This window comes from Bos grunniens, chromosome 1 (assembly GCF_055505025.1).
Source record: "Bos grunniens cultivar Pamir isolate PY7600 chromosome 1, Bosgru_T2T1.0, whole genome shotgun sequence".
In the NCBI taxonomy this organism is placed as follows: Eukaryota; Metazoa; Chordata; class Mammalia; order Artiodactyla; family Bovidae; genus Bos; species Bos grunniens.
In genome coordinates, this window is record NC_141165.1 from 98562919 (window position 1) to 98575333 (window position 12415).

Below are 12415 nucleotides of genomic sequence, written 5' to 3' on the forward strand. Positions count from 1 at the left end.
GAAGTGCAAAATTCCTCAAGTGGTTCAGAAACAGTAATGTTAAGCAGGGGTGCTTGTACTTCTACTTCTTGTTTCCCAGATCCATGTATTCTACTGATCTTTGATTTAGAGTATATACCCTTCATCCAGATAAGCAATTTCTTTGGTCTGATACAATATTTGGCAGGATTCTCTTCCAGTGGATCAAATGCTTCATAAGCACTGTTTGGCTGAGATTCTATGAGTAGGAAAGGTAAATCCACACTGGAATATGTGTTAGTTCAGTCAATTTTTATCAGGAGGAATCACAATTTGGAAGGACCTATTGTAATAAACTTGCCGTTAAGGAGCTGATGGGTCTCTTCAAGAGTTGGATTCATATTGCAAGTTCAATGCTGAGATTTTTTGCTGGTAGGATGGATCTTCAACAGCGGCAATAATTAGGTCAGACTTGGATAGCTGGAGCCCATGTTTTGGGCCATGTGTAACCTCCATCCTTGCTAGCATTTCATAGAATGATTGTTGTGCTTGTTCACGCAACTGGGCAACTGAGTATTTTTTTTTTTTTTTGGTCTCCATAATGTTGTTGTTGAGTCGCTAAGTCATATATGACTCTTTGCAACCCCATGGCCTGCAGCATGCCAGGCTTCCCTGTCCTTCACTATCTCCCGGAGTTTGCTCAAACTTGTGTCCACTGAGTCAGTGATGCCATCCAACCATCTTATCCTCTGTCACCTCCTTCTTCTCCCCTCAATCTTTCCCAGCATCAGGGTCTTTTTCAGGTGGCCAAAATATTGGAGCTTCAGCTTCAGCATCTGTCTCCATCACATAAAGCACAGAACTATCTTCTCTTGGTGATAAAGGTCAGTTAGCCTTGCCAGGATGGTGACTCCATTTCTTACCTACTAGTGCATTAATGTGCCTTTTGTGCCAGCATTGATAGAAGGTGACTGACATCAACTAAGACATTCTGTTTTGTAGGTTGTAAAACATCACCTGGACAAGTCATTCACTCTGCCCATGAGATATATTCTTACCTCAAAGCACTTCACTTCACAGGCATACTACCTGAGGCTTTATTCTTAAAAAGAATTCCCCTTCTTCCCTGGATTAAGTCTGTAGCATTCTAAAATCCATCCTGGCAAGGGGAGTGGAATATCATGATTGGTTTAGTCTTAAACCAATCATTTGCAATGGAATGGATTTCAGGGCTCCCTGATCTGTAGTTGGTAGAACATAATCTGTTCCTCTGTGTGCAGAACCTTCAGCCTTCAGGCACCTCTCCACCCCCAGTGGATTGTTGATAGAGGCTCTGGGAACCCCTCCGCACTATACTTTATTTCAGTTTTCTGGCATTTAATTCATCCAGCTCTAGAAACTTAAATCCACTTAGAGAGGGCCCATGTTTTCTTAATTTCTCACTTATGTGGGACTTCGATTCTCCCTGTATCTTCCTTTCAAAATTGAATATGGTATATCCTGGTGTGGTTTTCTCTGGCTCCTGCATTTAAAAGTCGACTTTTATTTTCCCCAGCACCCCTAGGGAACCTAGCTGAGTTCCATCCTCTGTTTCCATAAGAAATCCACTCGCACTAAGCAATTAACAAACTCAGAGGTTAAAGCGTCTGTCTATAATGCGGGATACCTGGGTTCCATCCCTGGGTTGGGAAGATCCCCTGGAGAAGGGGATTCTCTTGCCTGGAGAATCCCATGAAGAGCCTGGCAGGCTACAGTCCACGGGGTCGCAGAGAGTCAGGCACGACTGAGCTACTTCACTTTCACTTTCACCCAAGATCTGAGCCCGGTGGGGAAGAGAGGAGGCAGATCACCACTTCCTTACTTGGTCTTTCTCCTGTATCTTCTCAAAACCTTTCTCCCAAATTTGGCCTCAGGGCTCTCGAGTCTTCTCTTGTCCTTGATGCCCAAACTTGGAATCTTCATTCCTTTTCAAAGTGGGATAATATCAATATCTTCCTTCCACATTAAGAGAATTATAATTTTTCCCATCTTTTTGCACATTGGTGAAAACAGAAGCAAAGCAAACAATAGAAAAAAGTAAAAACTACTTAACTTGGGTTAACATTATACCACCTCACTTACTGAAAGAGCAAGCTGCTCCATATTTGGGCTTCCCCTCACTCTGACAAAGCTTTTAGGGTTCTTAGAGCAGCTATTAGCACTTTTTGTAAGGGGAGGTTTATTCCCAACTTCAGCTTCCTTTATTCTGTTTTTGAAGGTTCATGACAATCTTTTGTGTTCAAGCTCATCTATAATCCCCTTTCCCTGTCTTTTGTTCATGTCCTTTTAAAAGCCTGAGCTCTGCAGAGCTCCCTGCACAACCAGCTCCTTCTTCAGATGTCTCCCCTTTATCCCTGGATTATTTCCTATTATATTATAATCAGGATTTTATTATTTAAATCTCCCACCTCCCCCAAGTTATATTCCTTTTGTAAAAGCTCACATCACAGAATCGCACCTGTGGTAAATACTCTTTTGAAGAGAAGAATTAATTTGTAATGCAAATAATTACCTCTTTATTTATCTCATTTTCAAGTAGGAATTTTCGTATATCAAATTTTCATAAAGACAAATTCAGGGCAAATGATTTCACACCTTTTTTCTTCTCCGTTGCTTCCTCTCCTTCCCCCTCCCACTTCCCTCCTGTCCTATTCCCCTCTGGGTTGTTTTCCTTCCTCCTTCCAGGATCTGTGCAAGGCCCTCGGGCTTCTCTCCCTGACGCTGCTTTTGTCAAACTGAAATACTTTCCGTTCAAGTGTTGGAGTGAGCCTTTGTTGCACCAGGCCGGCTCAGCTCACACCTGCCTCTAAAAGAGCTCATAAGCAGAGCCAAGTGAAGAAAGCACTTGCATGGAGAATTGGTTGTCGGTCTGTAACCCCTGACAGCTGGGGATTTCCATTTCCTGACTGTTCTGTATCTATCAACTTCAATTAAAGTCCACCTTCTTCAACTGACAAACTCTGAGGAGTCAGTCTCTGCCTCAGCCTCCTCAGGGGTAAAATGAGGGCAATGATCTCTGTCCTGTCTACTTTACAGTGTTGTTGGGAAAAAAATCATGTGTAAGAAAATATAAACTGGAAAGCATGATCTAGCTATACAAGAATATCTACTGCTTGTGCTTAATATAGATTTGTTGCCTGAAAATATCAGGGATGGGAGTGTTGAGTCTGGAACTGGGTAGAAATGAATGATCTTTAGGGAGGGTTTTCAGCAAGGTACTCTGAGAACTGAGATTTTTTTAAAAATTTATTTTATTAAAGTATACTTGATTTACAATGTTGTGTTAATTTCTGCTGTACTGAAAAATGATTCAGTTATACATATAATACATTCTTTTCCATATTCTTTTCTGTTATTGCTTATTATAGGATATTGAATATAGTCCCCTGCATTATGGGCTTCCTTCATAGCTCAGTTGGTAAAGAATCCGCCTGCAGTGTAGGAGACCCCGGTTCAAATCCTGGGTGGGGAAGACCTGCTGGAGAAGGGATAGGCTACCCACTCCAGTATTCTTGGGCTTCCCTTGTGACTCAGCTGGTAAAGAATCCACCCGCAATACGGGAGACCTGGGTTCAATCCCTGGGTTGGGAAGATCCCCTGGAGAAGGGAAAGGCTACCCACACCAGTATGCTGGCCTTGAGAATTACATGGACTATACAGTCCATGGGGTTGCAAAGAGTCAGACACAACTGAGCGACTTCTACTTTCACTTCCCTGCATTATATAGTAGGGCTTTGTTGTTTATCCATCCTGTGTATAATAGTTTGCATCTGCTAAGCCCAAACTCCGAATCCATCCTTCCCCCACCCCCAGCCCCACCTGGTAACCAAAAGTCTAAGAACTGAGTTTTTTTCATCAAGAATTGCCCTGTCCCTGCTCCTTCCCACAAGAGCGGCTCTGGATTTCTGAAAACCAGGGGTGGCCCGTCGTATTTGTGGTATCTGGTTCCAGTGCCCCTCTACATAACTGACCCCAGGTATATCATGTAAGAGGGGCAGACCAAAGACTGCAAGGATTGTTCAGGGTATGGAGAGGTGGAGTGTATGGTCAGGCCCCTCAAGATGGCTGTTCTCTTGGGCTGTGTACATCCCCTGCCCAACCAATGCCTGCCTCACCTGTATCTTATGCACATGACTGACCTTCCATCCCACATACCTGCCCCAGGCCCCAGCTAGTGATTGTTCTTATCAAAGGGACATGCCCCTCTACTGAGCTCCTGCTAATTAATGAGCCCACCTGATATCAACTGGTAATTCCTGCTCCCCTCCTGCTGCCATGTCCTGCCCATTGTCCACTGCACACAGTGGACTCCAGGACCTTGCTTCAGGTGTGTAAGTTCTGATCCATTAAACTACTGATGTCTCAAAAAGAATCACCCTATCCCTACACATATGAAGATTAAAGGCTGAAGGCTTCATGAGATAACAATGTTACTGCCTCTGAGATGATTTATTTCATTTCTAGAAATATTATAAGGACAAAACTGTCCAGAAGACTGAGATACAGGGAGGGGAGTGGAGATAAGGGCAAGGCTTTCTCAGGATTTGCAAAGGGAGGTAAAGTGAAGGAGCAAAGATTCTCGAAGCTAAGGGAAGTTGTGCCATGTGGAGTAGACATTGAAAGGAAGTAGGAAAATAGCTTTATCAAGTGAAAATAACGTTTAGAAAAGAGAGAAGCTATGAGATATGTTAGTAAGAAATGGAGAATTGAGTGAAAAGTTAGAAAAAAGCTAAGAAAGCCAAGAGAAGTAATTCCTTTCAACGAAGAAAACAAAGTTTGCCTGGTAATGCCAATCTACCTGCATTCCTGCTTGCCCACCACCATCACCTTCAAACTTTTATCAGGTTTCACTCTGACGAACTATAGGAGAAACCTCAAAGTTTTGTTCATTTAATTACATCAATCCTGAGTAGCATCATGGGGGTAGAAACAGAACATGGGTTTTAACTCCTGTCAGGGGGCAAAAAAACATAGAGAACAAAGTGCTGGTTCTTGCTGTGTTGCCCTGATGGTTATGCAAACATGACCTCATACTAACTTCCTAAAGAAGAGACAAGGGAGCTCAGACAGGGGATTTGGAACATCATCTGGTAGAAACATTAAACTCAGCAACCCTGGGAGTGGTCCATGAGATTTAAAATGTCTTCTAGGACTTACTGGGTGGTCAGTGGTTAAGACTCTGTACTTCCAATGCAGGGGGTGTGGGTTCTATCCTTGATCAGGGAATTAAGATCCTACAATGTGGTGTGGAGCCTGCCAAAAAAATAAATACGTAAAATAAAAATTTTTTAAATGCTGTCTTCTTGGATGATGTATTTCACTTTTGAAAATATTATAAGATGTATCAAACACTCAAAAAACTTTAGAGAATAATATTGCACCAAAGAAGGGCAATGCCAAAGAATGTTCACACTACCACCCAATTGCACTCATTTCACATACTGGCAAAATAATGTTCAAAATTCTCCAAACTAGGCTTCAACAGTACGTGAACCGAGAACTTCCAGATGTTCAAGCTAGATTTAGAAAAGGCAGAGGAACCAGAGATCAAATTGCCAACATTTGTTGGATCATTGAAAAAGCAAGAGAATTCCAGAACAACATCTACTTCTGATTCATTCACTATGCTAAAGCCTTTGACTGTGTGGATCACAAGAAACTGTGGAAAATTCTGAAAGAGATGGGAATACCAGCCCGCTTTACCTGCCTCCTGAGAAATCTGTATGCAGGTCAAGACTAACAGTTAGAACCAGACATGGAACAATGAACTGGTTCCAAATTGGGAAAGGAGTATGTCAAGGCTGTATATCGTCACCCTGCTTCTTTAACTTATATGCAGAATACGTCATACGAAATGCCAGGCTGGATGAAGCACAAGCTGGAATCAAGATTGCCAGGAGAAATATCAATAACCTCAGATATGCAGATGACACCACCCTTATGGCAGAAAGCAAAGAGGAACTAAAGAGCCTCTTGATGAGAGTGAAAGAGGAGAGTGAAAAAATTGGCTTAAAACTCAACATTCAGAAAACTAAGGTCACGGCATCCGGTCCCACCACTTCATGGCAAATAGATGAAGAAACAATGGAAATGGTGACAGACTTTATTTTCTTCGGCTCCAAAATTACTGCAGATGATGGTTGCAGCCATGAAAGTTAAAGACGCTTGCTCCTCAGAAGATGCTTGTCCTCAAATTTAGACAGCATATTAAAAAGTAGAGACATTACTTTGCTGACAAAGGTCCATCTAGTCAAAGCTATGGTTTTTCCAGTAGTCATGTATGGATGTGAGCGTTGAACCATAAAGAAGGCTGGGCACCAAAGAACTGATGTTTTTGAACTGTGGTGTTGGAGAAGACTCTTGAGAGTCCCTTGGACTGCAAAGAGATCAAACCAATCAATCCTAAAGGAAATCACTCCTAAATATTCATTGGAAGGACTCATGCTGACACTGAAGCCAATACTTTGGCTAACTGATGGGAAGAGCTAACTTACTAGCAAAGACCCTGAGTTGGGAAAGATTGAAGGCAGGAGAAGGGGATGACAGAGAACAAGATTGTTGGATGGCATCACTGACTCAATGGACGTGAGTTTGAGGAAACTCAGGGAGATGGTATAGGACAGGGAAGCTTGGCATGCTGCAGTGCATGGGGTCACAAAGAGTGAGACACGACTAAGCTACTGAACAATAATTGCACATAATAGCTATATCAGATGTTAACATTTTGCCATATTCATTTCAGATCTTTTAAAAGAAAGAATACGTTACAAATACACTTAATCATCCTTATTGCATTTTCCTCCTTCCATACTCAGAAGGAATCAATATTGGCATTAAATATTTATCATTTTCACCATGTTTTATGCCTTGCTATGTACACATATATCCATATTGCATTTTATTTTATGTTTTCAAAGTGTAAGTACAATTATAGTACTAATAGTATAAGTACTATTCTCTGAAAATCTTTCTTCATATAAATTGATACATGTAGGTTTAGTTCATCATTCATTTTAACTCTATATAAACATTCCATTCTCCTGTTGATAGTCATTTAATCTGTTCTCAAACCTTTATTGTTTTTAAAAGCTATAATGAATATTTTTATACATATATCCCTGAGCATATGTGCTGAATTTTTTCTAGGATATAAACCTAAAAGAGAAATTATTAGTAGAAAGATCTGCACATCTTCTACTTTAGTAGATATTATCAAATTATATTATATATTATATCCTAATGAGTATCTGATTTTTTTAAAGCTTTTATTGGAGTATGATTGATTTACAATGTTGTGTTAGTTTCAGGTGTACAGGAAAGTGAGTCAAGTATACATATACATATAGCCACTCTTTTTTAGATTCTTTTTTTCCCACATAGGTCATTACAGAATGTTGAGTAGAGTTCCCTGTGCTAGTCAGTAGGTCTTTATTAGTTATCTATTTTATATATAGTAGTGTGTATGTGTCCATATTATAAATAGTGCTGCAATGAATATTGGGGTGCGTATATCTTTTGAATTAGTGTTTTTATTTTGGGAGAATATATACCAAGTTTCTGTATACCAACAACATGAATTGGGGTGAGAGGCACAAAATTCAGTCTACAGCAGCCCCTAATGAAATAGTGGATCTGGGAAGTGATCATTAGTGACTGTCATGACCATTAGAAGAAAAGCTGATGGGTAAGTCTGCAGTATCAGGACCACTAATCAATCTTAATGGCACAAGAAGTGAATGAACCATTATGTGCCTCCTCATGGAAGAACACACCACCATCCTCAAAATAGCCTTGCCAGAAAAATCAAATCTGAACCTGATCTCGCCTCTAAATCAGCACTATTCAACAGAATATAATGTAAATCACATATGTAATTAAAAATTTTCTACTAGCCATATTAAAAATTAAAAATAAATAAGTAAAATTAATTTTAATAATATATTTTATTTATCCCAATGAATTAAAATATTATTTACCATTAAGATGTTAACAATGTAAAAATAATTATTTGCATCTTTTTTATGTGCTAAACTTTTGAAATCTCTTCCATATTTTACCCTTTAAGCATATCACAGTTCAGACTAGCCACATTTCAAGCACTTTGTTGCTACACAGATGCTGATTCAAATAAACCAACTCTAAAAAAATATGAGATGATGGAGTAAATTTGAATACTGTCTAGGCATTTGGTTATAGTAAGGTGTTATTCATTTTAAGTGGAATAAAAGTACTTTGTTTACTTATTTGTTTATTGACCACAGTAAAATTTTTGTTGAGCCACTTTCAAAGATTTTTCAGTAAAAATCACTAGCTTAATCTTTAATCAATAATATGATAAAATGGCATAGTGTCTAATGAAGGAAAATCTGAAGTGGTTGGCTACTTCACACGTGTATTTTAGAGTTTCTTGGTTGTTTTTTGGAATTATTTATTATTATTAATTTTTAAAGAGCCCTTATTTTTTAAAATATATATGTTGAAATGTTTACAAATAATATTAATATCATAAATTGTCTGTAATTTGCTTCAAAATAATCCAGATAGCACTGAGAAGAGTAGATAAGAATGTAGAAAAAGCAAGATTGGCCCTGAGCTGATGGTTGACACTAAGAACATGGTACCAGCTTGTTGTTCAGAGTTTCTGTTGAAGAATAGCGGTGTCTTGTTTATTGAACACAGTAAGTTAGGATTAATCTATTACATCATTCACTTTTGACTCCAGGAGAGGTTATAACAGTGGCCAGAATTTCTCCCCTGGCTTTGAAGCAGATATCCAATCTTGGGCAATGTTTCCCCATGTTCCCTCTGATTCCCTACATTACCCCAAATGTTAAAATTAAAAAAAAAAAAAAAAAGATTGTGGAGCTGAAGATTTAGATCAACTATGTGAAAAAAAATGAAGAAATTTCAACTGCTGTCAGGGAAGAAAAGTAATGTTTCAAATCCAGCTTGAGCTAGTATTCCTCCAGGAGATGTTCAGTTGATGGAGACAGGGCTAACTCGAATATGAAACATCCAAAGAGAAGTCAAATCTCAGAGGGAGAACATGGAGCTGCTGGAGTCAGTTAACCACCTCCTCGTGGAATACCATCCTCCTTCCAGCACTAAACCTTGAGGCTTCCGAGTTCCATTTTATCAGAGGAGACGGCAGTCCTTTCTTTTGTATCCCCTGCATAGACTGCCTAGTCAGTCAGCAAACGTGTTGAGTGAGAGAGTGAGGGATGGATAACGGAGGGTAATCAGAGGCAACATGGCATCATGGAAGGAACGCAGGCAAGTCTGGGAAGAATTCCTGGACCACTTTGTTAGTGGCCTGGAATTGTCTTCCCTTGGTAAAACTCTACACATCCTTTCTTAAATTACCAAGTTAAGTGTTTTCCCTGTTGTCCCCATAAGCAGATTCACATTCATCCAACTGCATGTTTTTTTTGTTCAAAAAATATGACAAGAAAAACTTCTCTACCATGTCACTTCATATATCCCACAGCAGTGTGGTTACTGTGCTATTTTGCATGGTTATAAATGTGTGTATTCTCTCCACTAAGCTGTGATTTCAAAAGCAAAACCTCTGACATTTGCATGTTTTAATCCCCACCATGCGGCAAATGTGGGACATATAAGCAGGCAGTACATGTTGAATGAGTAGATCATCCATAGACAAACATTACTGGGCATCCAAACAGGTTAACAGCATGAAGTGGCAACTTCCTTAACTTTTTATTTTTTAGATGAACACTTCAAACATGGCTTTCTAGCTAGGATCTTGTTACTGACTTCAAAAGTCACACAAGAAAACCAGTAGAAGACTACTTTGCAGTTACTCTGACTCATATACCCATACCCTTTAAAAAACAATCATAACCAGAATTACTCAGCTTGACCTTCTCTTGAGGCATGGATTAGAATGACCTTTGGTATTTTCTAAAATGTAAAGCACATATATATTGCTGTTATTAAGGACACTCAACTGAGTGTGCTTTCTAGTCTGTACCCCTTTCCCAAATTCTATATTCAATTGTTGCTCCATAAAGGTTTTGAATAATTGTTGGATCATTAGAAAAAGTCTCTACTCCTATGATTATCTTTAAGATTAGATCACTTCTTTCAAAATTCTGTTCAAAAAAATCAGCGACACATCTCTGTAGAAACTTGTTAAGAGAAGATAGACTATATACCTATTTCAGAGCCTTACCCTGGACCTCAGGTGCCTGTGAATGAGAAGTGGGTAAGGCTGGAATTATAGCATAGGCTATGGCACCAGATGTTCCTGGAATCAAAGTACATATTGTAAGTAGTTATTTGATTGTTCCAGCCCTGTTTTCTCAAATATAAGTGGAAACAATTATACTTTTTCAGAGGGACATTTGTTGGGAGCCTTAAAATGAAGGCCACTCAAACTGAATTAATGTCAGCCAATCCAGGCAAACCCAGCTCACTAATCTGGCCTGTAGTTCTATTTCTTCAATAACAAATATTAAAAACAAAACCAAAGAACTCTTTAATATTTGCATTTTCTTTATCATAGGAATTGTCATCTAGTGATTTTTTACATTCTCTCATTTCTTAGGGGAGTTCCCTAGTCTTCTTTGTGGTTAGGATATGACTTAGGTTATTGAGCAAAGTGAAGTTTTCTAATTATATGGAATGTATGTAATTCTGAGTTTACTCCTGGTCTGAAAATTCCAAGAAGGTAGGTGCTCTCTGTGGGGTGTTTGTCATTGAATTCCAGTGTAGAGAATGACTGACACTTAGTTGGAAATCAATAAGCTTTTCTTGACTAACTGACTGAATGCTAGATATTGGAATGAATCAGGTTGGTGAGGATATATTTATGACTGGACAATATCCCCAATGACAAATTATGGGGAAGTCCCTCAGTGAGATTTGTTTTTATGTACTGATTAGCTGGACCAAAGTCCATAGATAATCAAGAACCTGTGAGAAAAAAGATATGATCACTTGATGAGGCCCTGGATGATGAACACCACTGCTCACTCCTTTCCTTTCTCCTGACACAAACCAGCAGCTCAAAAAAACCGTGGAGCCCTTTACAATTATGGGAGGGGCATAGAACAGAGAAAGGATTATACATGGCAGATTACATTGGAATGACTTGGTCTATATGATCTTTCTGAACTAGGCTTGAGACATCTTTGCCAACTCGTATGGTGACCACAGTTACAGTAAGGTCAATGCAGACTTTAAAAAGTGTATCTATAAACAGAATGATGTCTGCGTTCAAGAATCACTATTATTCCAGAAGCTGCGGAGGCTCACAGCCATGGCCAGAATGGTAAAATCATGCCTGTCAGAGTTCTCCAGAGAAACAGAACCAATAGGAGATGATAGATGGATAGATACAGACAAATAGGAGAGATTTATTATAGGAATTGGCTCACATGATTATGTAAACCAAGAAGTCCCACAATCTGATCTGCCGTCTGCAAGCTGGTGGCCCAGAGAAGCTGTGGGTGTAAGTCCAGTCCAAACCCCTGAGAACCATGGGAGCAAGTGGTGTAAGTTCCAATCTGAGTCCAAAGGGCCAAGAATCAGGAGCATCGATATCCAGGAGAACAGGAGAAGACAGATGTCCCAGCTCAAGTAAGAGACTTATTCGTCCTTCTTACACTTTTTTGTTCTACTCAGACTTTTGAGAAATTGGATGGTGCCCACCACATTGATGAGCGAGATCTTCTTTACTCAGTCTACGAATTCAAATGTTAATCTTTCCTGAAACAGCCTTACAGACATACTCAGCAATAATATTTTACCAGCTATTTGGGCATCCCTTCCACAGTCAAATTGACATGTAAAATTAACCATCACAAGTGCCCAGTACATGATGTAGGAGCTGCTTAAGAGGACTGAGGCTGTATGGAGGCAGAACAAGAACTAGGGACCAGGAGGAAGGCTGGGAAAGGAAACCTAGACGCTTGTACCAGCCCTTCCTCTCACTTCCTGTTAGACCTTGGGTTAGTCACATTCTATCTGGGCCTCGGTTCCACCTCTGTTTATAAAATGAAGGAGCTGATAAATGATTATATTTTCTGTGTCACCAAAGAATCCTGTTTTTGACAAGGAGAAAAACTAAGCTAATTTCCCCTCCCCATCCCTTTCTACAATTTAAATGTCCTTTTGTTTTTCATTTATATGTAAATATGTGAGACTTTGACCAAAACAAAATTACCATCTCTGGGTGACTCCTCAGCCTTCTCCTCATTAAAACTGCAGCTGCAGATTTCTAGAACCAAAAAGGGAAAAGAGAGCTCTTGTTCTGCCTCCATACAGCCTCAATACTCTTAAGCAGCTCCTATATCATGTACTGGGGACTTGTGATGGCTAATTTTATATGTCAATTTGACTGTGGAAGGGATGCCCAAATAGCTGGTAAAACATTATTTCTGAGTGTGTCTGTAAG

General features: G+C 39.5%; 1 protein-coding gene across 4 annotated transcripts in view; it reads right to left on the reverse strand.

The window, feature by feature from the left end:
• The window catches only part of QTRT2 (queuine tRNA-ribosyltransferase accessory subunit 2), a 62433-nt gene that overhangs the window by 16842 nt on the left and 33176 nt on the right, over window positions 1–12415 (reverse strand). Inside the window, exon 9 of one of the 4 annotated variants that reach the window (XM_086405652.1) lies at window positions 4430–5250. The exons of the other annotated variants lie outside the window; for them this stretch is intronic. Within the exon in view, the coding sequence (XP_086261778.1) occupies window positions 5232–5250 (19 nt within the window). The 3' untranslated portion in view covers window positions 4430–5231. Of the gene's footprint in view, window positions 1–4429; window positions 5251–12415 lie in introns of those variants that run through there. 4 annotated transcript variants of the gene reach the window in all.